The following is a 27,704-nucleotide window of genomic DNA, read 5'->3' as shown; positions in this document are numbered from 1 at the left end:
TATAATGCCAAGGTCTATTCACCATCAGAGAGGAGGGCGTCCGCCCCTGACTACACCCAGCTCCTAGAAGAAGAAATGTCTTTTTTCTTACATATATAATAAATGAGGTGCTTGCTTAAGTACTCTACATTAGAGGCACACATCTCTTGTGCGTCAGCAGGTGCATGACTGCATATTTATCTCAGGGTTTACATATCCAAAATATGATTATAGAGGAGGTGAATGGTACTTTAAACATAATCATCCAGACCTAAGATCACTAAGCATTCATATTAGTATTAAATAGCCTGTGCGCAAGTGTCCGCAGTTGGATTAACCTAACCACAAAACACAGGTGGACCTCCTCACTAAACCCTGCTCTCCCTCCCCTACTCTCATCCCCCCTATGCCTTCACTCTCTTTATCCCACCTCCCTCACTCACCGCACCCCCCTCTGTTCGAGTCTGAGCACTAGAGGGTGCTACTTTAAAAAAAAATTGAGTGCAGTGTGGACTCCCCTGGAGCTCAGGGGTCCGTGTACACTGAAAACATTTCGCCGATTATACATATGCCCCTTGACTGTTTCTCACTCCCCCCTTGCTGCCAATGTCTATCCCCCTGCCTCTGCTTTTCTTACTCCTCCCCTCTCATCGCTCCCCCCATCTTTTCAGCACCCTCCCCACATAGTTCCTCACTCTTACCTCTCCCTGTCTCTCCTTGATATTCTCTCACTCCTGCTCACACCCCTCCCTCTCTCCTTCCCCCTTTCTCTCTGACACCCTCTCTCTTGCTCCTCTTTCTTTCTCTCGTTACCAATTTTTACATGAAGCCCTCTCTCACTCTCTCCCTGACCTCCCCTCTGCTTCTCCTCACTTTGGGGGCGATTCTCTAACACAGAAATGTGGTAAAAACCCCGTTATCGGGGTTTTTAACGCATTTCTGTATGCTCTAACCCCCCTCCGCAGCATCATCGCTGTGGAGGGAATCGCCAGCAAAAGCTGGCGATTCCCTGCAGAAGCCTATGGGCTTCTTACCGCAGCGCTGTGTGAGGGATCCGTCACGGATCCCTCCCAGCATGCCCTGCGGCCGGCTCCGGCTCTCTGTGCATGCGCAGATGGACTCCCGGGTCACAGACCTGGAAGTCCAACACCGGCGCCGCATCGCAAGGGACAGCTCTTATCGCAAGAGCTGTCCCTTGCGTTAATAACCGCATATGTTAGAGCATATGTGGTTATTAATAATGCGATGCCCGGCGATACAGGGCAGCGGATGTTACAACATCCTGCCCTTTTTCTCTCTCTTTCCTCGACACTCTCTAGGGGCGGGATGTATCAAGCACTAGCGGAACATCACACTACCCAATGCCACGATGTTCATTGCATATGTACAAACATATGCAACAGGCAACGCAAAGGGCAGCTCTTCTGAAAAAAGTGCCCTTTGCAATCCTCACCATTGACCGCACTTCTGAGTCTGTGACCTAGAGTCCTTTTGCACATATGCAGACACCTGTGACCGCATGGCATGCTGGGAGGGATACATTTCAGAACCGTCACAAAGCAGCACTATAGAGAAAAGGCCATAGCCCCCAAAAGTTATAGTTACCCCTGAATACCCCCATAGGTCTCAATGCAGAGAGCTCAAACCAGCCTTTTCTCCTGTCAATAGCAATGACTCACTGCACTGAATGACCCTGGCACAAAGCCGCCTAGCATGGAGAGGCCATTAGGATCTGATGAGAATCTGCTTCCTGCTCACCATATATTGCATAGTCAGAGGTTACATGTGCTATTCATGAGAGTGTGTGTCTGTCACTCTTGGGAATATAATGGTTACAATTCTCAATAAAACATAAAATTACATGAAAATATGGTTACGTCACTATGCGCACTAGAAACTGCATAAGACTGTTCAATGTAGGTCACCTCTCCTACACAAAAGACATACAGAATAGCAAAGATTAAGAATACCCATTTGCACGAATTTAAATTAATAAAGTTCATCAAGAGCCAATTATCTACATTCATAGTAACAAAAAAACAATAGACGGATTCATCTGTCATTTCCTATTAATGTATATTTCTTCTGTGGTAGAAACCCCTCCCCATTCCGAGATTCATAGAAAGAGAAAGGATAAAAAAAAGCACACAGTGGTGTAATATGTCCGGCCAATGTATACGCAGCAGTTGTGGGAGTTCTCTGTGCATTATAAGTATGGCAATAGGTTGTATGTCATCTCCACGTAGTAATAGGAAAACCCTTGAACAGAATGACAATGTTCTTCCAGTGAATAAGTGCCTATGATCATACAGGGGAAGAGCTGCAGTATTGATCATGTGACACAATACATCAACCTTGACACACAGGGCCCGATTCAGATCCTATCACAGGGCTGCAAATTAGCAGACCTTATAATTATCGAGCGACCGCACATTTACACGGTCCGCTATGCAGATGCGCGGGGTCTCCATCGCTATCTGTTCGAAAATTAATTGACAGGCATATCTAGGCAGCACCCCGGCATTTTCTGGGGCACCACCTAAAACCGTAGGTTGGCCCACTTGTGGGGAAGGAGGGACGCTGATCTCAAAAGCGGCCTCCATCTCCCCATGGCCATTGCAGTGCCGAGCAAGTCTAGACTTATATAGCACTGCAGGTCAGGGGGGAAAAACATTCAATGGTGAGTGATTGTGAATGGTTTTCCCCCTGTTTGCATGGCTGCAAATGTATTCTCAGCTGTGCACAGGGGCAGAGAGATAGAATCGGATGGGGTGGCATTAACTGATCACTGGGCTCCCAAAATTTGCAGCCCAGCAATCAGTTCTGAATCAGGCCCAGCATTAAGTCACCATGATTAGGTAAAACCTTAATTGATATTTTTGACTAACTCTCAGAGGACCTCACAGTCTCGGAAATCTGTGCCCAGAATTTTTGCAATCAAATGGCCTACAGACAAGAGTCAGTATAGAAAGACACATTAGTTCTTTCATTCACTTAATATGTATGTATGCAGAGACATGCCCAGCAGTTTTCCCAGGCACATATTGCCACAAAGCTCTAAAACTCACACCAATAATTAGTTTGGTTATGATAATGTCCAGGAGTCAGTGAGGCTGCATCCGGATAGATGTGTAGGCAAAGTAAGGACACAGAACTAACAAAACAAGGAGAGGTGAATGCTCCCAAAGTGTATGGAGAACCTCCCCAACGCTGCCATTTATTCACTATTGTATAGTTGGGTGCCGGACGGCTCCCCGACAGTCGGGATTCCGACAGTCATTACTCCGACGTCAGAATCCGGACTGCTCCCTCGTGGGGGTCCACGACCCCCATAGAGGGAGAAAAAAATAGGTGGCGAGCGCACCGTGCCCGCAGCGTGGCGAGCGCAGCGAGCCTGCAAGGGGCTTCATTGCACTCCCCCCGCTGTGCAGTCGGGATTCCGACGTCGGAGAAAAGACTGTCGGAATCCCGACTGTCGGTTTGTCATACCACACCCGTATAGTTAGGATGATCATGTTTTGTGTGTGTCATGCACACAAAAGGGCTGAAGAAGATTCATGGACCTTCTCAAGCTGTTATTAAATAGCTATTCCCAACATATCTAAGCACGGCAAGTAAAGGGATTGAAACCGTATTGTGTTACATTTAGCAGTAATGTCTGAATACTTATTGATCATCTACTGTAGACCTTACCGATAGTCCTAAACATGTGACATAACATATGGTAATGGGATGGCAGAAATCACTATGCATACTGAGCATGGTGAATAATATTGGTAAACGGTTACCAAGCTCATTGCCCTTATTACTTCAAAAAGGCCAGTGATAAAAGCTTGGCAATAATCATCATTAGCAATATAAACTAAACATTGATGACGAGACAAGCTCAGTGTGGGCCTAGTATGGACTAGGATGGAAATTAGTTTAACACCTAGGATAGGATGTAATAGCATACCTGTTCAGAGGCCGTGCGGGTTGCTGGCCCGAACGCAGAGGCATGGTTTCACCTTGTAAAGGATTGCCCCATGAAAAAAACGTCAACATCCTGCACAGCCACTGAACTCTCACATCCGCCTCTAGTGTGCAATCATTTTGTTTCATGACTGTGAGGAATCCAAAATGCGATCAAATATCCAATACATTACAGGGAATGTAAAATCTATCAAAACATACTCATTTTTTAATAGTGAAATCTATAACACCAAAAGACTTTTTCTAAATTAGGTAAAATTTGTTGCAATTCAAAAAAAAAAAAATGAAATGTGCTAAGCACTAATAATAAGATACTTTTTTTTTTATACATACTGTAGGATAACTGAGATAAAACACCGCCAACAAGCTCCTAAAGTAAATTTTTCAGACAACCCATAACATTGCAATTAAAGCGGATTGGCTGCTTCTTGATCTCTGTCCATTTTTGCTATCTCCAAGGCTTAGTAAATAAACTATAGATGATTTTATGCTCTGATATATCAACCTTAAGCTGGGTACACACTAGATGACATTCTTAACTTGTTCCAACTCGGCGGAATTTGCAATAAAATCAGAATGTAGTCCAGTGTGTAGGATGATACGAGCTCCTGCACGCATCTTCAGCAGCATCCTCCCTCGCCTGTACATGCGTATCATGAGCGCGAACCTTGCTGCGGAATGCAGCATCGCCCCCACTACCAAGTCTGCTGTTTCATGTAAGTGTGTAAGCACTTGCCAATGCCGGCATCAGCGAGGTACCGGTCGCTAAAGATTTCGCTGGTGTGAACCCAGCTTTAGAGAAAATACAAAAAAAAAACAAAGTGGATCTACACGGATATAAACATATAGCATATAGCACTGGTGGTGCAGTAAAAGTCAAGACATGTTAATAATATTCATAATACCAATTTAATAAAACATCAAAATCAATATATAATTTCACCATATCAATGGTATATAATTGGAAATGGAACTACAAATCTCAGAATGTAGTACCATACCAGCAGATGTAGGCGGAATGTATTAATCACCAGATGCTCTGGCTGCTGTGGAAAAATATTAGGTCTGGCAACAACACAGATGGCCACCCGTTCAGCAAACTTGTTTGCCATTTATCACTGCACTCTCTCCCACAATGCCTGGGGACAAGACGCCATAATGCATTTATCCAATGGATATTATATTTTCTTCATGGCAGAGATCAAATCTTTCTCCCTCTTACAGCTCTTAGAACATATTCCAAGATACAGTCTTAATCACGCAGTACTGTACTGGAGGACAGAATGGTTACACATTTCATAAAAGACAAATAATTGCTGTTCAGACCTTCTGGCGACCGACTAAATTATCCCACACTTTAATTGTAATTCATTCTACTGATTTGTCTTCCAATAAACCACTGAACAGTTAAAGGAGTTTCCATAATGTATGTAGAGAAAAAACACATGCAAAAAATATGCATATGTTCAGTAGGATGCATCTGAAGATGTGTCCTACTGAAAAAAGCATAATTTCCACTAGGAGTAACAACTGTTAATACCGAAAGTCACTATAATTTAGGGAAACATTAAAATACTAAAGTTCATCAGATATTCCTACCGTCTGGTAGAAAGGGGTCTGCTGTAACAAGTGCCGTACCCAGTATGAAGAGAGCCATCCCTGGCCAGATGGGTCCTTGAGACTGCACAATGGATCTGGCAGGCACTGTCGCATGTACACAAGCAGAGGCTTGACTGCATCAGCTGTAGCCCATAGAAGCCAGCCAGGAATGCACAAAAGGCAGGGAGTGGCTTCCAACAGGATGCCAGCTCTTTGCTAATCGTAGCCCGGTCTGGCGGTCCCAGAGGGAGTAAACACCTCCTATGGGAACCGCTTGTCTTGTGAGTGACTGTCGGAAGTCACTGCCAGTCACAGTAGCTAGTGCAGTCATAGACTGTAACTGGGTCACTGAGTTAAGGTGGCGGATTTTACTGGGGGAGCGGCAGTCTTGTAGCCCATAGATAAATCTACCACTGGCAATGTCCCATCACTGCATACAATGTGATAATGTAAGGAAGTGTCATATATAAAAGGATATGGTCTACGCTTTTAAAGAAAAAAAAAAAAGTAATTAAATACAAAACAAATCAGAAATAAAAATGTTCAATCTTCTCTCTCCACTACAGACTATAATATAGAATATATGTTGTGTTAATTATTAATACTATATTACAAACACTATCCAATATATACGAAGACCAAGGTTTACGTATATGCCTGGGTCTGATGCTCAGTGGCACCAAGAGGGGGGAGGTGGTACAGGAACTCTTTACCTGGGCCCAGGTGTGTTGGAGGGACCTTGACACACCCTCTCTATCGCTCTCCTCTCATTTTTAGGAAACTCTCTCTCTGATACTACGCTATTTGGCCCACAAGCTTCTAGTTACACCCCTGAGCACAGATGGTGTAATAGTCAGCATTATCTGTGTCAAGGTTGGTCTTAATTGTGTGGTGTTTGTATATTATCCCTATGCTTGTGTGGGTGTTCTCCAGGCACGCTGGTTTTCTCCAACGACCTGAAAATATACTGGTAGGTTACTTAATTCACAAAAGAAGTAACCGTAGTGTGTGATTGATTGTGTGTGTGTTTATATACAAGTGTCTAGGGCAGGCCAGATGGGCCAAGTGGTTCTTATCTGTCATCTACTGTATATTCTATATTTATTTCAATGTTACTGCCTCATCTAACAATTTATTGCAATTGCTGCCCCTATATATACTTACATACACTGCACTTTGTATGAAGCAGAATATGTACTAATTATATCTCTTACTTGGGCGGGTCACACTAAATTGAAACTGAAGCATTTGGAAACCCCCCTCCAGAAATCTTTTCTTTGTCCCTGATTAGATAATGCTAATATATGGCTGTGTCATAATAATATAGCAACAAGCATAATTATTTAAGTACCATTAGTTGGCAATAAGCCAATCAAAAGCTGTTAAATAGTCACCACTGCGTATAATTGCATGAGCCCTCCAGCACCCACAAGAGAAGAGTCATATAAAATGCATGTCCATAGATGTGCGGATATTTAATTGCGTAATAGCTCATTAAAAAGTAATGCATGGGTCAAACATTTCCAACCCCTGCTTCCACTCCTCTCTCTTTTTCTCTCCTGGCTCCATCCGTTTCTCTCCTCTCTTCCACTCTCCCCCATGTTCTCTCACCATAGGCTAGATGTATGGAAGTAACAAATGCGGCCAAACCTCTGAAATTGACGTTTTCACTCCAAAACACAGAAGTTCTATCATGGCAAAATTCTTCATGCACACGGCGTTAGTAAATGCCAGTATGCATGCAGAGGCTGGCGACAAACTTCTTGCAATGCTTGTTGCATCTCACCCCATGCCTCTCTCACCCCCTCCCCATGTCTTAACTATCTCTCTCCTCTCCCACCCCCAACCCTCTCTCCTCTCTTTTTCACTCTGTCTCATTTTCTAGCAGAGTCTCTCACTCTCCCTACTCTCTCTCTCTGTAGCTCTCTCTTTCTGACACCCTCTATTTTTATCTCTCCCCACCTCTCTCACTTATATTTCTCCACCCTGCCTCTTTCCCCACACTTCCCCTCTCTCTATATCCCACTCTCTACCTATCTGGCACTCTCTCTCTCTCTCTCTCTCCTTGTTTCTCCCACATTCTCTCCCTGATACCCTCTCTCTCATTGCCTCTGTCTCCGTCTCTCCCAGACACCTCCTCTTTCTGTCTTTCTATCTTGCTCTCATTCTCTTTTTCTCGTGAAAGGCAGGCCCTTTCAAGATTTTGCTATGGGGCCCACAACATTCTAGTTACTCCCCTGCTCCAAATTCACACCAGGACCAGCAAATCAGAGCCCATTACATTATGGCCTTAACACACTTAGTGATATTACAAATTATATTGCTAATTTTGGCCCTTCTGAGTGTTTGTAATATCGTCCAGAGCGTATTGTCGATATCATTAACAATGCGCACTCACGTGGGTCATTAATGATGCCTCCATTTTCTGTACTTGCAGCTCAATTTGACTACAGTATATCCCCCACTACTGCATGTACTGATGACGTCACTGACGGATATCAGTCAGCATGGGTGCACTATATGGTTCCCCCCTGGTGTTCAAGGGAAATCTTTAAGTATATTGGGCCTGATTTAGACCAGTTAGCAAGGCTGCAATTTTTGCAGATGGACAAAACCATGCTGCACTGCCGGTGGGGCAGATGAAGCATGTGCAGAGAGAGTTAGATTGGGGGAGTTATTTTGGGAGTTAGATTTGGGGGGAATTATTTTGTTTCTGTGCAGGGTCATTGTTTCTCAATGATATCTTCTAGTGTGTATGGGGCTTTTAGATTCCTGTTGTGTGGGAATGGCCTATGGTTTAAAGAAATATGGGGGAAATTTACTAATTTCACATGTGAAGTAGAATACACATCTTAGTAAATTTCCCCCAATGGCTTCCATGTTTTGGCTCTCGTGTTTTTCTGCGACTTTAGGAAACATGAATAAGCAGAAATTAAAGTGACATGCAGCACTGAGCGAGTCATGTTTGTGTTTTAATTGGTTGAGAGAGGAGATCATAAATCAGGCCCGGCGACAGGGGGGGGGGGGGGGGGGTTTGAAAGGGGACAACTGACCCGGGCCCCAGCGATCAGAGGGGCCCTAAAATCAGCTCCGCTTAGCCGCCGGGTCACTCATCCCTCCCTGCACCCAGCAATCAATTGCTGCGGGCGGCCGGCACTTGATTCCCCTTCCATCCCCCTAAACAAGAATTTTTCACTCTGCCCGGGAAAGGCTGGAATTGGGTCACATCGCATGGCATCGCATACCTTAATTAGTGGTATGTGACGCAATGCATCGGGCGCCCAGATAATACACAAGTACCCTATTTTATTCTCCATCCACACCCTAGTGGATGGAAGGGCATGAAATACTGCCTGTCGGCACAGGTTGGCTAAAAAAAAAATGTAAAAAACCCATATCAACCTTTTCACTGTCAACCTAACCCATGTTGACCTTCCTACATGTCAACCTAGACTCATGTAGACCTAAACGCATGTTTACCTAATGACTGTCGACCAACATGCCTGTATCCCCCAGCACTGACCTCTGTGTCCTGCCTCCATGGAGCCCGACTCCCCTGGCTGCAGACCACCTACACACCACCTCATTAGTAACCCCATCATTGCTTGATCTCTGGGTCCCTTCTCTCAGTTCCTGCCAGCTACCCTCTGCACAGGCTCCAGGTGGGCTGTCTGCAGCACTGTCGCCATCAGGGAAGGGATGCTGCAGCTGTATAGCCTGAAATTGGCCCAAATCGGATGTGTTTGACATCCCATCCGGACCTATGTGCGGTCCTGTGGGAGCATTGGGTTGGACCCTGGAGATTGAACCGCCTGCACATAAAATTTATCAGATCGGACCCATCAGCACCCATGATGTATTGGGTCCCATTCCGTAGGTGTGTGCCAGCGGTAGGACGGCTGGTACATGGAAGTTGGGAGGCCACTGATTGGCTGAGTGTTCTCAATTGCCAAATCAGAAGTAAGCCCTCTGGGGGAGCTCAAGGGGAATTTGGTCTGACTTGTCCAAGTCGGACTAGTGATGTCTTATACTGAAAACCTACATTTAGATTTCTAAAGTATTTTGTATATCCAAGGGGCATGGATCATTGGGTTGACATTAACTAGGTCGACAGTGAAAATGTGGACACTGAGGGAAAAGGTCAACATGGAAATGGTCGAGGCACTTGAAGAGTTTTCCATGAGTTTTTGGTGTCTATGTCGACATCTGTCATCATGAACCCCAATTAGTGTAACGTGTCTTGCTTCACTTGCCATGCTTCGGCATGGTGCCTCGCTTTGCTTGGCACACTTTACATCTGTAGTCCACGTGGATTGTGAAGCATGAACAAGTTATCAGAATTAAAAAAAATCATGAAAAATGCATGTCGTCCTTTAACAATCGGAACCATCCAAGACTATCCCACTTTCTAATGGCAATGTAGTGCATCCCAGTGTACAGGTCATCAATTAGTCGGAGTACTGCCAGCCAGGATTCCGATGTTGGGATATTGACAGTCAGCGACAGACTGGGCCTCCGAATCGGCCCTGGCATTTGTGCACGCGCTCAACCTTTGCAGCACACGTGCACACACTTGGCACAAGCACACATGCACTGTGCATGTGTGCGCGGTCTCTCCCGGCTTGCAGCAGAGAGGGGAATAGCGGCGTGTGATGCCTCCCTTTTCCCTGGACCTCAGCGGCACACAGAGAGCCGCCGGACTCCAGCGGCTCTCTCTGTGCACCAAACGGGAGGCGTAGCCATCGGCCAGTCATGCCACACCTCTCCTCTGCTGGCGTACTGGCTCTCCATAGGGTTTGAATGGGAAATGGGTCAGACATCCCGGATTATCTGTTCACATTGCTTCCAAACATGAGTTCTTGAAGGACCACCAAGGGTAGCTGCCTAGATGCTATTCCAGTGCACTGGACCCGGGTTTTTTTTTAAGGTATGTAGTCACTAGACTAATGGTCAACATTTACTAGGTAGACGCATTGAAATGGTGGACATGTCCAAGGTTGACAATGACAAAAAGGTCAACACAAGCTTATGGTTGACAGGCATTGTTGACATGAATAAGATCAACATGGGTTTTTCACAGGGTTTTTTATTTTTAAAGGTGGTTTTTCATACTATCCAAGTGGGCATAAAGTGTGAATATAATAGTGTGCCCGAAGCATAGCGAATACAAATATAAAATGTCCATATCAACAGACACAAAAAAACATGAAAAACCCATGTCAGCCGCATTCATGTCAACCATAAAGCTTGTTTTGACCTTTGTCAATATTGACCTTGGGTATATTGACCATGTTAAGGTGTTGACCTAGTCACTGTCGGCCATTAGCAGTCGACCTAGACATTGTCTACCATTTATAACGTAACCCAGTGGTTCCCAAACATTTTTGAATCTTGGCAGCCTAGTGTATCAGTATTTTTATCGTGGCCACAAGTCTGTTGTTTTGAAGAAAGTATCAAATTAAGTAAATTGTGTTTATACAGTATACCATATATAGATCCAGTTATGTAGCAATGCATAGGTTTTATGACTGGAAGCCACAAGCACTGTATTTGCCTATTACATTTACCATCAATAATATGAATTGGTCCTGGACTACCAACCCAGGGCACCCCTGCAGGTACCCTGAGGCCAGAGGCGTAGCTAGGGTGGAGCCGGCGAGCACAAGCTCCAGGCGACGACATGTCACCTGGCGCCGGAGCTCTGCTGCCGGCTCCCCTGCCCTGCTCGCCCGCTCCCTGCTCTGCCCGGCATCAGTCAGTGGGGCAGTGGCGTTACTATCGCTCAGCAGACCCGGCGGGGGGGGGGATGGGCCGAGAACATCAAGCAGCATCTCCCGAGCCCGACGCCGCCAATACCCATTCCCCCGGTCCCCTCCGCCTGTCCGGGGGCGCCCCTATCTCACCTCCACCTGAGGAGGGTCCTCCGGTCCTGCAACCCGGCGGCTCCCGGCAGGACAGTGCCACACATAACGTCTGCGGCCTCCTCTGGGCTGGAAGCCGCGGCCTAGATTTCTGGCCGCGATGTGGCCACACACAAGCAGGGGACGGGGTCTGAACTGCTGCCCTCCTGCCTGTGACCACGCACTGGCGATACCATCCGCTGGACAGCGGATCGCCTTCTACAATCAAGGAGGCCCACACCATCTACAGCAGATGCCGGAAGGACAGCCTGGACGGCATGGATCCAGGGATAGCCTCTCCTGAAGCCACCTGTGCACTCACCAACCCACATCTCCCTCTGGGAATACCCCAGTTCAGGTAAAATAAAGGGGGCACAAGGGGCTTCCATACTCCCCTGAATGAAGGTGAGGCCTGTGAACTAGTTAGCTGAGGGGGGGGGGGGGGGCGTGAAATAGCTTTGGGGGGGGGGGGGGGGGGTGTGCAACTTGCCCTTGCTCCGGGCACCGTGGCACCTAGCTACACCACTGCCTGAGGCACCCCCCAGGGTGCTGCGGAAACCACTGCACCCAATAAGCACCCTTTCACACCAAGCCATGACCATGAAGCTTGATGTGAAGGGGTATTACATTCATTGTATGATTTAGTTTAATCTAATCACTTATTGATTATATCAAATGTTATTCATGAAATAGATGAACAGGGTTCTAGTAGTCAACAATATAATTATATTATTCAATTTGCATAGCCCAAGTAATTTGCTGGCAATTTATACATCAATAAGCAAAATGTAAATACAGTATACTGTTATATGCCATGTAATTAATCATTAATAAGTAATAATTCAGTCCCATCAATACAAGACTAACTACATAACAGGTAACTGAACATTAATTGTATTGAAAAATCTCAAATGTTTATTCCTATACAAGCTTAAATCAATTTAATCATAATTCTGGACATGAGCTGGGAACATACAACAGGCATTTATCAGCTCCCACTAATACCATATTGCTATAGCAGTAAATCACTGCTACGTTATAAGGGATAAGCGCAGCTCTCACAGATGGATGAATAAAATATAATTACAGAATGCTGTACTCTGCCTTTACATTTATAAAGGTGGAATTGAGTATATTTGACTTTATTCCTCATTAGCATCCTTTTTTATACAATTTACAGCTAAACATTTTGTCAGCTGCTGGTTTAACCTCCACCCAATCCATTTATAATAGTAGAGTAAAGGGGTTTTAGGATCACATTGTAATACAGTATGATTAACTTCTCCGTTCCGTAGACCCCCGCCCCTTCCATTCTGTGGCACGGTGTCAGCAATTATAGACCAACATACATTCAATGTTTTACTTATTCCCATTCTTGGGGTCTGACCTTGGCAGGTGGTGGAGAGAGGAAGAGCCCTCTGGTAGCGTATAAGACAGAGGTGACCGATGAAGTTCAGACACATCGTTCTCCAGAGAGCGGTCACAACACAACATGTTCCTTACTGTCCTTCTTCTGCTGACCGGGAAACGCTTACTCCACTGAGCTGACCAGTCCTCATCTCCTCTGACTGTCATCCACCCATCGCACCATACATCCTTGTGCACAAACCAAAGCCAATCCATGCACCAGTATACTAGCTTTATGCCACACACACACACAAGTCTTCTTGTACAAAATAAAAGTAATCATTGTATAAGACACAGTAAAAACAAACTCCAACGAGTTGTGCCGTGGATCCTTTCACTGCAAGTTTAGCAAAATCATTACTGCAAATTAGATAAAGGGTAATGCCACTGTAATTAAAATGTTACCATGTTTTGGAAATAAATATTGCTAAAGGTGGTTACTGTACCGAAAGTAAAAAAGAATGACCAAAGCCGTAATTATTAATTACAAGTGTATACTACTTAAAGAAATACAATACAAAAACCTTGCTATAGCTGTCTGTAGCCTGTGCTATCCTTTGTCTCGCTCCGTGATCATCCCCTAAGCTGATGTACAGATCCATGATGCCCCTGTCACACCAATCAGTTTGTTGTATATTAATATGTACCTGCTCATAGTACCACAGTGTCCTGGTTAGTGATATGGATGGCCCTGGGATACACCTACAAAGCAATAACAAAACATACACACACACAAACAGACAGAAAGTACCTTGCTTCCTTACAGATGCTGTGTCTTTCCACAAGGATGGAGGGAAGCGAGGAGGAGGTGTGATCACATTATTCTGTGTACCGATAGGATGTCTGTCATCAGAAAAACAGACAAGTTCCCAGTCCTTCCCCTGGTATACTCACAGGATTCCTGAGGAGAGACTGCGAGTCGTGTGTCCAGTCCCAGCTGGCTCTGGGTAAATGCCAACTTCAATACAAAAAGCCGAGAACAGCCTGTGTCATGTACAACAGGCAGCTCAACAGAGCCACCCACAGTCTATAGCTAGATTATTTCCTTCCCATCTGATTACAGGACTCATCGCAAGCTATGAGGCAACACCTTTTATACATGACAACATGTATGTGTGTACACTGAGAACAACCGTTTCCTTTAATATATACAGTACACGTCAATTAGCGTTGTTCGGAGTATTACAGTCCTTTGGGTTACAATGAACAAAAAAAGAAAAAACAAATAACCCTATTAATTATTAAAGGAACATGAAAGCAATCTGTTTTATGCAAAGTGTCAGTGGCCTGAGAGCCTCTGTCTCCCATCCCACCAAGCTCAGCTTGCAGCAGCACACAGTGAATACTATGGGGTATATTCAATGCCGATCAGGCGAGCTATGATGGAGAGCAGTGCCTATTGCTCGCTGTCATAGCCCGCCCTCAGTATTCGCCATTTCCACCTCACTATTTCTAAAATGGCGAGGTTCACAGCCATAGGCATTAGCCATGAACCTCGACGAGTGAGGGAATCCCCGCTGTACTCTGATGGCGAGGATTCCGCCGGTCCATAGAATAGGATCCTCGACCGAAAACAAGCCATCCTCGTCATAAGAACCCCCTTGCCTGTTGCATTGAATACCCCCCAAAAAATGGGGCTACGGTCATGAGGTCGAAAAGCATTGGGCCAACAAGCATTGGGTCGACACCATTAGGTCGACATGGTTCTTGATCAACATGGGTCTAAGTCATTAAGTCGACACAAGCATTAGGTTGACAGTCAAAAGGTCTACATGGGGTTTTTCACTGTTTTTTGAGCCGACATGTGATGACAGGCGATATTTCATGCCCTACCATCCACTAGGGTGTGGTGGGAGAATAAAATAGTGTGCCGAGCGCAGCAAGCCATGTGAGGGGACGTGGTGCTACGTTTCAGTGTCCATGTCGACTGTGTCAACATTCAGATAAAAAAACCACGACATCCTTTTTACTGTCGACTTTGCACATGCCTAATGCTTGTGTTAACATAATGACCTGTCAAGCTAGACCCATGTCGAGCTAGACTCATGTCAACCCATGTCGACGTTTCTGCATGTCGACTCAATGCTTGTCAACTAACTTCTTGTAGACCTAATGATCCATACCCAAAAAATGTATGGGAACTGCTATAAAACATTTGTAGGAGAGAGTATGCGATCAAATATTATCACTTTAATCGTTATTAGCACGGCCAATTTACAGATAATAAATGTAGGTTTGATGCAAGAAAAAAATGCTTAAAAAGAAATGTTTCTATGTAAATCCATATACCTATATTGTATTTTGTCACCCACCCATAATCTGAGACCGCTACCTTGCTGTACCGCCACATTGTAGACACATCTCTGCATTGAACGTTCAATGGTGGTAAAATGGATTCCCACAGGCATTGGCACATTTATTACTGCATCCCAAATGTACAAGTTGCCAGAGTGAGATGAGACCCTTGTTATTCTGCCTTCCATGGTGTCTATATTACAGTGTACTCCATTATGTCAATCACTCCAGCTGGAATCTAATGTAAGCCATGCTAAGGCCTTGTATCCTGTACAAAGAAAATTACCAGTATATGTGTTTAAAATAAATTTAACAATCAATACCAAGGAGTATAATCTTTTGTTATAGAAACTTATGCTGTTGTACCACTAGTACGTAAGTAATAATGTATAATATACAGGTATGTATTGCCTAAATATATACCAGTATATCATACTTTTAAGTGTAAAATGACAAAGTTCTACTGTGCTTCAATCCAGGTATCAGAGGTGGAATCCAGGTATCAGAGGTGGAATCCAGGTATCAGGGGTGGAATCCAGGTATCAGAGGTTTTAAGTGTGAGTATTATTTGAGTGTTCTTTTTACTATATATTTGGTGTTGCATACAGTAATCTACAATAATTTACAGTACAACATCTCTGCCATGGTCCATTCTCCATCCAATGAACACACCTCTACTATGAAATGATGTACTGGTCACCAATATGCGATATATTGTGAGAGAAACATCCATGAGTAAAGCAGATACCAGAGCTCTGACAACAGATAAATATGGGGGGTGATTATTGTTAATTTAGACAAGTGCGTAACTGCCGAGGCCATTCATTGCCGTGTTCTGCAGACTCCAAAACATCGAAACGGGGCCAAACATTTGTGTGCTACATGCAAAAGCAGCCAGTATTTACCCTGCACAAAAAAATAAATATCTATCTACGTATTTTCTCCCCTTCAGTACAACATGGTTTACTCCAGATACGTTATTTTCTTTTCTTTTCTTAACTTCCAAATCCGAATCAGGTTCAATATGTTGATTTGCCAAAAACCATTGCTCCTATGCTGCTGAAGTGGCCACTGAAAGTGGCTGATAATAGTAAAACCCATCCAGATTTCCACAGTTTACAGATTAAAATGATTTGCATCTGAAGTTGCATCGTCCAGTAAGACCACCCCAACAATATTTAACTAGCATAGGGACCTGTCCAGGTCAAGGGATGTGTCACACCATGTCAACCCCCTCAAGAAACTTGTGTGGGTGAATTCAGGGTGCCAGGAATGACATGTTCACCCGTGGTGCCTCCTTTCACTAATTAATGTCATGGTTTTTTTTTTTAGAGTATTGCGAACCACAATAATGTATATGGATGTGTGGGGTATAATCACATAATCATTGTTGGTAGAGGAGTGTATTTTCATTGTAATGCAGACAATGTTTGCAACATAAACCATACAAATGGTAGAGCCAAGCTAAAGTATGCCATTTTGTATTACATTGGAAGTCTGTTGGTATTCAAGAACAAAGCTTGGTACACACTAGTTCTCAACTTCGGTCGTCAGTGCACGTTTTCCAGGTCTCCTCACGGAAGCGGTACATCTGTCAGAATGAACTTAGGTCTACAGTCATTAGGTCGACCCCACTAGGTCGACTGGCAGGAAGGTCGACCTGACTTAAGGTCGACATGGGCCAAGGTCGACATGACTTAAGGTCGAATTTGCATAAAGGTCGACATGAGGAAGGTTGACTGGTCATAAGGTCGACATGGGTTTTTCACTGTTTTTTGGTCCGAATGTCGACACAGTCGACATGGACACAGTTGGCAATGAGAATCGGATGCTCGCAGTGCTTCGGGCACGGTGCCTCGCTGCGCTCGGCACACTATTTTATTCTCCCACCACGCCCTAGTGGATGGTAGGGCATGAAATACCGCCTGTCGGCACATGTCGGCTCAAAAAACAGTGAAAAACCCATGTCGACCTTATGACCAGTCGACCTTCCTCATGTCGACCTTTATGCAAATTCGACCTTAAGTCATGTCGACCTTAAGTCAGGTCGACCCTCCTGCCAGTCGACCTAGTGGGGTCGACCTAATGACTGTAGACCTAAGTTAATTCTAATAGATGACCGCTTCCCCTCCTCACAGACTCACAGGTGACAAAATTAGCTCCACCTGGGATCTTTTAAAATGTGTCAGTAAATAATGAGTGCACCTGCCGGGTGACCTAGAAAACGTGCACTGTTGGGGGTTCCTGAGCACAGAGGTTGAGAACCACGGCACTATGTGATAGATCAGTTATCCAAAAGGCCAGCGTATTGTGAGGCGGTTGGCTTGTGTGTACCCAATATGTTGACATTGTTCACAGGCAAATTGTGTTTGCTGTGCAGCACAGGCAATGGGCGATATATATCTGTATATAAGTATCAGCGTGACTGGCTGTGTGCATGAGCAGTTATTAATTACACAGCATCGCACTAATGCTGGGTAAACACCAGGACGACAAGGGTCTGATCACATCAATCTAGATCCAATTCCGACCGATGTAGATGTAGATTGTGTGGTGATTGGGCCCTTTTCTGTCCTGTTGTAATCCTATTCCGATCGGATGCGCGGCCCCGTGGGTCGGTCAGTCATTAATCAGATCCTATCTGCAGCAGGTAGGATCTGGACACTACCATACACCCGGGTGCGGGTCGCGATCGGAACGGTACCGCTCACGGTGCACATCTTGATTGATTCGTGCACTCTGCGTCATCGTGAGCGGGTCAGACGAGACACTGACGACCCCGCTCACAATGCGGTCATCCTGGTGTGTACCCCGCATAAGAATATTTTGTCATTCAAGTCAGTCCATTTCCCGTTGGAGCTCACAGTCTTCATTCCTAAACACAGAAGTGCACACAACCACACACACTTTAGTTTTATTCAGCAGATCATTTATCGGTCAGTATTTTTAGGAGGATGCAGGAGAACCCACAAGAAACCAAAATCAAACAATGGGAGAACATAGAAACTACACACAGATTGACAAAGCTGTTAGGACTGCTGAAAAATGTTGCCTGAATATTCCAAGCATGTAATGTGGAATCAAGTATGGTATGCCCATATTCCCTTTGCATAATGCCAGTGGTGTAAGACCCCCACCCCCCGAAATACACACACATCCACATTAGGAGGACAGATTATGGATGTAATCAGCAGATGTTATGGGAAATCTAATAAACCAGCTGTGGTGCAGTAAGTCATGGACAGTTCTAACGAATGCTTATATACTTCTATATTACTAATATTAATTTAAAAAAAATAACAAATTCATGAGAAAAGGTACAGTAATGGCACCAGTTTTCCTGTATCTACAATTAGTAGTATATTCCATGAATTCCTGTGTAACATTACTGTAGTACATTACATACAGGGCTATTGCTGTGTGTACTGTACATGACCCCTGTAATTAGTGTGTGCTTCACAGTCATGTAATTGCTGCTTATTTCATACTTCCTCTGCAGCAGCTGTGCTTTATGCATGTGCTGTATTTGGCCCAAACCATGATTAAGCTACATGTAGTGAGAAATAAAAATGGCACCAGAAGTCCAGGCAGGGGGCGTGGGGAGGCGGCCGGGGGAATTTCCTATGGGAACAGCCAGCATGGTGATTTCCTGATGACGCGGGTGCGGGGGGGATTCGTACAGCGAGCACATTAATTCCCAAGGTGGGATTTTGATCAAGCAGAGGCCTAACTGAAAGCTGGCTGCGGCAAATTCATGGCTCTGCACTCGGGTCTGGATTACTCCCTGTATCCCACATTGTATCCAAACCATACTTTATCTAACCTACACTATATACAACCCACACTGTATCCCGCATTGTATCTAACTTGCACTGTATGCCAAACTATATCTTATCTGAACTGTATCCAACCCTTACGGTATCCTGCACTGCATCCTGCCCTCCCTGTATCCAACCAATACTTGATTCAACCAATACTGTACCTGAGCCACACTACATCCCGCACGGTATACAACACACACGGTGTCCTGCACAGTGGCCCTTATTCTGGTTCACTCGCAAAGGCAAATTCCTTCTCAAATGGACAAAACCATGTGCACTGCAGGGGAGGGAAATGTAACATGTGCAGAGAGAATATAGAGAAGCCCATTGACTTTGGGTACCGCACCAGTACCATGGCTAAACATCAACACCTGGCATTATGTGATATGTAGTTCAACAAGATGGTTTCTATCCTTCGCTTATATAAATTAATAAAGAACAGAAAGAAAATCACTTCTTCGGAGCTGCCTTAAGGTTATGTGCGAAAATCAATATTTTGCTTGAAGAGAGATTAAAATCTGGAGCAATAAAATAATCTTCCATCTGCTGGTCTGTTATTTCATCTGGAAAAATAAGCCACCCTAAAGCCTTGTTTGGAAGTTAACTATTTCCACTGTTCTGGGATGGTTTTCCTTTTATGGTATATGCGTAGTTAAATTGCACCATGTTCAAAATGTTATCATCTGAAATGCTGCTATAAAAATTCTCGGTACATATGTATTATCTGGGCTCCCATGTTAAAGGCACCCCATTTTTTCATACCCCTACTATCCAACTACGCATGGAGTTGATTCTATATAGTGTGGCGAGCGCAGCGAGCCACCGTGCCCGAAGCGTGGCGAGCGCAGCAAGCCCCGCGAGGGGACGCGGTCTCATAAGAAAAACGGGAGCCCAGATATTACATAAGTACCAAATTCTCATGTTAATCTAACATATTTGTTCCTAGCACATAGACTGGGATGGGCCTTGTAGATTTATTTCATTTATACTAATTGTAGGGAGATTCTTTAAAGAACAACCAATGGTGTACTGGTGCTCACAGCAAATAGGACAGCCCAGACATACGACATACATTACCTGAAAGAAGTACAATTTTAGCATGTTCTTCTATCTCATCCAATGAAAAATAACAATGCACACAGTGCCGGATTTGCCACTAGGCCCGTGAGGCACAGCCCTAGGGGAGGCACATATTAAGGGCGGCAGCCAGGCTGCCTAGTCTGGACGGGTGGTGTTTAATAGTCAGGGAACATCGGGCAGTCACACAGACCGGCAGCCCGCAGCCCCAGCACCCGATTCTCCGCCGCCACCGCCGGCGCTCACATAGAACATGATGTGGGGTTCAGCACAGTGCAGCACTGCTGAGTAGAGATGGGTCGTTCGTGAACGAAGCGGGTCTTTTGAACGGATCCCATAAAAGACTGAGGGAGCCGCCGATCCCAAAAAGGTGACCCGTCGTTCTTTTACTTTCAGTTTAGTTTTTCATTACAATGCTTTTGCCTATGCTCAGCACTGCCACCTGTGGCAGCTAAGCTGTACTAACTCTGGAGACTGAGGGGGTTATTCTAGTCCATTCTTTCTGCCAAAATCCTTCTTAGATGGACAAAACCATGTGCACTGCGGGTGGGGCAGATGTAACTTGTGCAGAGAGAATTAGATTTGGGTGGGGTTTTTCTTCAAAGTGAGATCTATATTGAAGTATAAAATCATGCAGTCAGTATTTTCCCTGCACAGAAACAAAATAACTCACCCAAAGCTAATTCTCTCTGCACATGTTACATCTGCCCCCCTGCAGTGCACATGGTTTTGTCCATCTAAGAAGGATTTTGTCAGAAAGAATGAACTAGAATAAACCCCTGAGTTCAGTGCTGCTACTGCAAGCAAAAGAAAGAATAACAAGGCTGCTGCTGCTGCTAGGGATGGCCATCGGTGAAGACGCCATCGATGGCGATTCTGCACCCAGCCATCGATCAGTGTTTTACTTGGTTATGTATTTTCTTATATGTTCAGCTCACTGTTTTAAAAAAAAAAAAGGCAATAAATGATTGCAAAACAAATTATGCTTCTTTATTATCAATTACCCCCTCTTTCAAAGTGAACCGTCGGACAGCCTAAAAGATACGGATCTTTTCATTGACTGGTCTGCTGGATCCCAGCTCTCGCTAGTGACCCGTTTTGCCCATCTCCACTGAGACACGGCAGACTCTGCAGAAGAACGCTGTGTGTGTGCTCAGCCTGTGCTTTTAAGCACAGGCTGGTGGCGGCGCATGCACAGGAGGACATCACGGACGCTGGGGCTGCACACAGCGCTGTGCCGCTGCCGACAGGAGAATTGGGTGATGGGGCTGCGGGCTGCCAGTCTGTGTGACTGCCAGATGTTCCCTGACTTATGAACGCCACACGTCCAGACAAGTCCCAGTGCCTCCGCAGCCCAGTGCCTCCACATAATCAGTATATGTTCTGTAAGTTCCATTGGTAATTTGTGGCAAATAAACTTAGACAGTGCAGTGCAATGCTGTGTGTGGGGCCCAGCATACCCTGTGGCTCAGCTGCCGTCACCGTGTGGCACTGGTAGGCTGTGAGGAGCCCTTGCGTCCCTGGCCCCTGCTGCTGCCAAGGGCTCAGGCTGCCCTAGCAAAGCCCGGCCAGGCTCCAGCCCTGTGATTGTGGGCCCACCCTCTTGAGTCCTGTGGCTCTGAGAAGCCCTAAATTGCCCCCCTGGCCCCTGGTGCTCTAGCAGGTCCCTCCTACTTGGCCTGTTCTCCACAGGGAAGGCTGAATGACACTGACACCACACAGGTGTCACAGGCTACCTGTCACAGAGACCCCAGACAAAGCATGAAACCCCTGGCATCAAGCATGAAACCCATAGCAATGAGCATGCAAGTAAGTGGCACTTATGTGGCATAATATGTAATAGGCAGTATGGCGTATGTTATTATATAATGGGCATTACGGTTTTGGTATAACATGTAATGGGCATTACAGTGTTTGGTATAATGTGTAATGGGCAGTACTGTGTTTGGTATAGTGTGTAATGGGCATTACGGTGTTTGGCATAACATGTAATGGGCATTACAGGGTTTGGTATAACGAGTAATGGGCATTACAGGGTTTGGTATAATGTGTAATGGGCATTACAGGGTTTGGTATAACGTGTAATGGGCATTACGGGGTTTGGTATATTGTGTAATGGGCATTACGGGGTTTGGTACAATGTGTAATGGGCATTACGGGGTTTGGTATAGCGTGTATTGGGCATTACAGTGTTTGGTATAACATGAATGGGCATTATGGTGTTTGGTATAGCGTGTAATGGGCATTACGACATGTGGTGTAATAGGTATTATGGCGTGTGGCATAATGTGTAATGGGCATTATTGCATGCAGTATAATATGTAATGGGTGTGTGATGACATCAAGTACATGGTAAAAATAGTGTTTTAATTCAGCATGGTGACTCCTGGAGACTGCTGTCACCATGTTGAATTAATACAACACTATTTTACCAACATGTCAGTCAGTCTCCGAGTGCCGCTGATTTAGGTTTCTATTTGTATATTATCAGGCAGGGTCCAGTTTTAGCTCTACTCTAGGCTTATTTTATTATTACAGTATACTGGCAATTGCATAGTTAGGACTTAATAATGAATAGGTTACAATGGGGGGAGGGGGGCGGCCAAAAATGTTGTGCCTAGGGGCGGCCTGTCCAGTAAATTCGCCCCCTAAATACACAGTTATATATTACAGGAAATTAGCAGAAAAGACCATGTGGCAGCAGAACACAAGAAATGTTTATAGCTAAACAGCCATTCACAAAAGCTGCTGCATTAAGCTGTGAAATTCTCCCTATAAATCATGTTTACAGATGATTTATACCCCTTTCAGACAGAAAATGAAATTACAGAGTGAAGCAGTTATACCCGGTAATTTCGTGAATAACACGGGTCCTTTTTCTGTGTGAAAGGGCACAACAGTTTTCTTTTTCACCTTTACAATTTTTACTTTCTGGCTTGACATGTACTAAGCTGCCGCACATATTACGTCAAGCTATAATGATTTGGCGATTTGCCCATACGTTATATGAATGGACAGCACAAGATAAATGCACCCCATTGTGGTTTAATAGCTCGTATCCAGAATTAGTTAAAATCTCTAAAGATAATCTTTGGGTTGTCCATGGTTTACTGGACATAGGCCAGATATATGGGGATGATGGATTTATAACCTTTCAACAACTTAAAAACACTCTGGGAATTCCAAATACTGCTTTATTCCAATATTTTCAGTTAAGACACGCGGTAATAGCCCAGTTTCCCCAGGGCTCCCCGATATTAGTAGATTCCCCTGTAAAAAGAATGCTATTAAACGTGGGGCAGAAGGGGAAAATGTCCACTATATATGCAAATATAAATGATAAAGGTATCCCGGATCAAATACTTAATCTTAGAGAGAAGTGGGAAAAGGATCTTGGCCTTTTTACTGATGAGCAGTGGAATCAGCTACTGGGTTCATTGAAACATACCACGCCATGTATCAGATATAGACAAATTTTCTTTTATATTTTACATAGAGTATATTGGACCCCAGTATCTCTTCAGAAGGCAGGTCTTAAAGATAATGCAATTTGCCCAAGGTGCCAGAAGGACAATGCAGATTTTTGGCACATGATATGGGAATGTCCAATTGTTTATGACTTTTGGAAGGCTGTTTGGAAGGATATTCGCTCTACAGCTCCGATGTTACCAGAAATAGATCCTCGGATATCTTTATTCTGTATAGATTTAGAAGAATTATATTCGAGCTGCATCTATAGATACGTTTTATGTCTTAGTACAATGGCAAAGGTAATAATAGCAAGGGTTTGGCTTTCTTCAGATCCTCCTAGTATATATAAGTGGAGAGCATTGGTGAATGAAGTAGTACGTCACGAGAAGCATATGTTTAAAATAAGAGGGACCCTATTGGGATTCTCCGAAAAATGGGATAGATGGTGTACATCGGGAATAGGTAGAGAGGAATGAAAATATATAAATGACCTATACCATAAAACTCTGAAGTACAGTATAAGGTTGGAATTAAAAGATAACACTGGAAATTGCGGGAAAAAGGTGGAAAGGTAGATATGTGGGTTATAAAAGATTAGAAAGGAAGGGAAGAAGAGAAGGAATATAGATATATTTGATGAAAGTGTATATGGACTGCATAAGTGATATAGATAGCATAATATGAAATAATTGTATTTTGGGTTTTTTTTTTTTTTTTTTTGGTTTGTTGTTTTTCCTTTATTTATGTACAGGGGTGGTCTTTGTCTCCTGAGCAATGCTTTATCGGTAAACTATTAATTATTAGCTAGAAATGGAAAATTGATAGGCATAGGGATCCCCCCCTCTTTATTGGATATCCATATTGATATTTATTGTGTGTGGATGTGTGTGTGTGTGTGGGTGGGGGGGTTGGGGCTGAGGGGGGGGAGGGCATGGGAATCTCTTTTACTACTATTTAATTTTTTTTTTTTTTCCTTCACGTCGGTAAACTATTTTCACATAGCAATACATTATAAGATTATGTTCAGTCACATAGTAAATTAGTACACAAAACACACTATAGGCACAGCAAGTAATTATTTAATTATTCACTTTTTTTTTTTTTTTTTTTTTTTTTTTTACACAATGGCAAACGCCCCTACACAGCAGTATATTATATTGCTGTCTTATGCACATTAAGGGAAATTAAGGAGGCCATATAGTAGGTAGGTACATTAAACACTTAAACACTTAAAAATGCTAGATAGGTACACGAGATAGGTACACGTAAAGGTAGATACATTAAATACCTAAAAATGTGAGATAGATGCACGAGATAGGTACACGTAAAGGGTAAGTAAAAGTATAGAAATAAATAATATAATTTTTTTTTTTTTTTTTTTTCTCTTTTCTTTTTCCTGTCTCCTCCTTTTCTTTCCCTCTGCCTCCCCCTCCTACATGCATATACACAGAAGCAAGGGGAACATTATGAGGAAAAAATATATAATTAGATTAGATTGGTAAAGATTATCTGGATATTGTCTCAGACGGGTAAAGGCCATCCCTAGAGAGATCTATACAGTGTATACATCTGCTATATGTATTGTGATTAATTTGTTTGTAAGTGTTGTGTTGATAAAAAAGAAAAAAAGATGCAATAAAGAAGTATCTGATTGAAAAAAAAAAAAAGAAAGGGCACAACAGTGTCGTAAATCCTGTGTTTCCAACCCTGGAATTGGCCAGGGTCTAGGACATGGGATTTATGACCCGTGTTGACCCTTTCACACAGAAGACATACCCATGTAATTCAGCAAATTACTGGGTAGAAATTTTCAACACGGTAATTTGTTCTTCTGTGTGAAGCTGGGTCAGGCTGCTCTCTGCAAAATGACCCGGCATTTGAAATGCCGTGTACAGTATTTGCTGGGATTTTCAGACGGAAAGGGGTATTATTTGTAGAATGTGTTAGGAGTCATCACCTATGACTCCTAGCTTTCTGCCTGGCATGGGATTATTCCAGCCTGTGTGTGTTTACTCGCTGGTGGCCTCCAGTGGTCAGTCTGGGCCATTGCAGCTCACTCAGTGGTGTGTTATTAGGACTCAGGTGTGGTTTAATTAGGCTGCTAGCTTGCAGAGCTCACCTGCAGGCAATGTGTGATTATCACCTCCTTGTGCTCACTATTTAAACCCTCTGCTCACTCACTCCCTTGCCAGTTATACTGTTCAGTCCCAGACTATCTTGTCAGCCGTGTGCAAGCCTGTAGTGCAGAGCTCCCAGCCAGAGTCCTGTGTGCTACTTTTCCCAGCTTTGTGGATCCTGCCTTGCAATCCCTTGGTGTTCCTGGTCCCTGAGTCCTCCAGGAGTCTCGCAGTGTTGGTTCCTGCATCCTGCCCTGCTGCAGCTAAGTGTCCATTGGACTTTTGCATTGTATTCCTCCTGTCTCCTGGTTTCCCTAATACCAGCCTGGGTGTCTGCATTGTGGGGCTTGTCACTTGCAGTGCAGGATAGTACAGTTGAGGATTATTAATATTGTGTGTCATCTCCTGAGCATTGTTGCTCCCCTGGGGTTTCTGGGAGTTCCCTGTTTCTTGTGGATATTAGTTAGCTTGTCCCCTTGCTCTCTCCTGGCCTCGGCGGACGTGTTGTCTGTACATAAGACCTGCCTGTAATGGAGTCTGGGCGGACCTAATTCGCCCATAAAGCCGGGACGGGTACAGGTGAAGCCTAGCCCTGCACACGTCCGTCGACTCCAGTGCGAGGCAACGGAGTTAGGTTTGGAGGGGACACTCCCAGAACCCTTACAGTATGGTGGTCTCTCTCTTGTCCACGGAAACCGCTTTTAATTATACTTTTTATATAAAAAGGTATTGAATACCCCATCTGTGTCTGTCAGCCCCATCCCTTTAAAATGTAAGGTCTCACGAGCGTTTGCTGTTGGAGATGTTTATATACCCTGTACTTGTCCTATTCGGTCTTGAACTGTAAAACCATATACATGTTTGATTTGGGACGATTTAACCCAATTCCGATGGATCGGGGCGATAGATTGGGTGAAATTGGGCTCAGATCAAAGGTGTTTCACATCAGGTCCAATCCGATGCATGTTCCAGTGTGCATCAAATTGGAGCCTGGAGATGTTATGTGCAGCACATAGGATGAATCGGACATCAGTATTGCATCCTTTTAAACTCCCCTGGTAGCTCCGCAGGAGTCCTTTTACATGCAATAAAGTCGTGATTTATCGCGTGCAAAAAAATGGCACATCAAAGGGAAAACAGGCCCGACTTCCGCCTCCGACAAGTCAGACCTGTGTAAGGCCACCTTGTCACCGTTTTCTTGTTTTCCTTATGTGTTTATGAAACTGGTGTCAACCCAATGACTCATTAGCACTGCAGTCCTTATTTGTCTCAATGTAGGCTGCAATCTGGCCCATGGGTACCAAACTTTGAAAAGCAAAACTTTCTGGAGTTTGGTCCCATTGGTTCATGCTAATCTTAGCGGGGTGTGGTCAGCGGGTCGGTTTTATTTTATACTTGATCCAAGTAGACATAGTTATATTATAATTCTTAGAATAGTACCCAAAGCATGGCAGGTGAAGCGAGAGGACCTGGTACACTTATAAGTTGTCCATGTCGACCTAGGCACAAAAATGTGAAAAAATCATGTTGACCTTTTTCATGTATTGACTTATGGCTTGTTGACCCTATGACCCGTACCCATTTTCAGATGGTGTAACCCGCCTTATGCCTATGTGGTTGTTTCCACAGGAGGGGAATCTTAAGGCCCCCATACACTATGCGATGTGGGCCTGAGTTCACTGGACTCCAATGGATCAGGCCGTGAAATCAGCCCAAATCGCATGTGTATGACATCCAATCCGATGCGCGGCCCTGTTTGCATCGGATTGGAGGTCAAATGGGCTGCACATAAAACATATCTTATATGCAGCCCCGAACTGAGTTGGTTTTGCCGGTGGGAGGTCGCAGAGGTGCGCGGACACCGCGAGACAAAAAAAAAAAAAACATACAAATGAATGGGCAGCCACTGATTGGCTGAGTGCTCTCTCAGCCAATCAGCGGGCACTCAAATGTGAGCCTGCTGATTCAGCCAATCAGTGGCTTCCCACTCATTTGTATGTTTTTTTTTTTTTTTTTTTTTGCAGTCCTGCTCTCCCTGCCCAGCTCTCCGTGAAGTCCCCTGCCTG

At 44.4% G+C, this 27,704-nt stretch overlaps 1 protein-coding gene across 4 annotated transcripts in view; it reads right to left on the bottom strand.

The window, feature by feature from the left end:
- Positions 1-27,704, bottom strand: part of OSBP2 (oxysterol binding protein 2) — a 226,680-nt gene that overhangs the window by 161,541 nt on the left and 37,435 nt on the right. The window contains exon 1 of one of the 4 annotated variants that reach the window (XM_083151502.1): positions 13,609-13,815. The exons of 1 other annotated variant lie outside the window; for it this stretch is intronic. Coding sequence is in view for 1 of the 3 variants with exons in the window: in XM_083151500.1 (XP_083007626.1) it covers positions 12,838-12,913 (76 nt within the window). In the remaining 2 variants the exon portion in view is untranslated. Of the gene's footprint in view, positions 1-12,837; positions 13,568-13,608; positions 13,816-27,704 lie in introns of those variants that run through there. 2 more of the 4 variants (XM_083151503.1, XM_083151500.1) reach the window with 2 other exon arrangements.

This window comes from Crinia signifera, chromosome 1 (genome assembly GCF_055691185.1).
Source record: "Crinia signifera chromosome 1, ASM5569118v1, whole genome shotgun sequence".
In the NCBI taxonomy this organism is placed as follows: domain Eukaryota; kingdom Metazoa; phylum Chordata; class Amphibia; order Anura; family Myobatrachidae; genus Crinia; species Crinia signifera.
The sequence above is the reverse complement of the archived record's forward strand: the minus strand, read 5'-3'. Positions and strand labels throughout refer to the sequence as shown.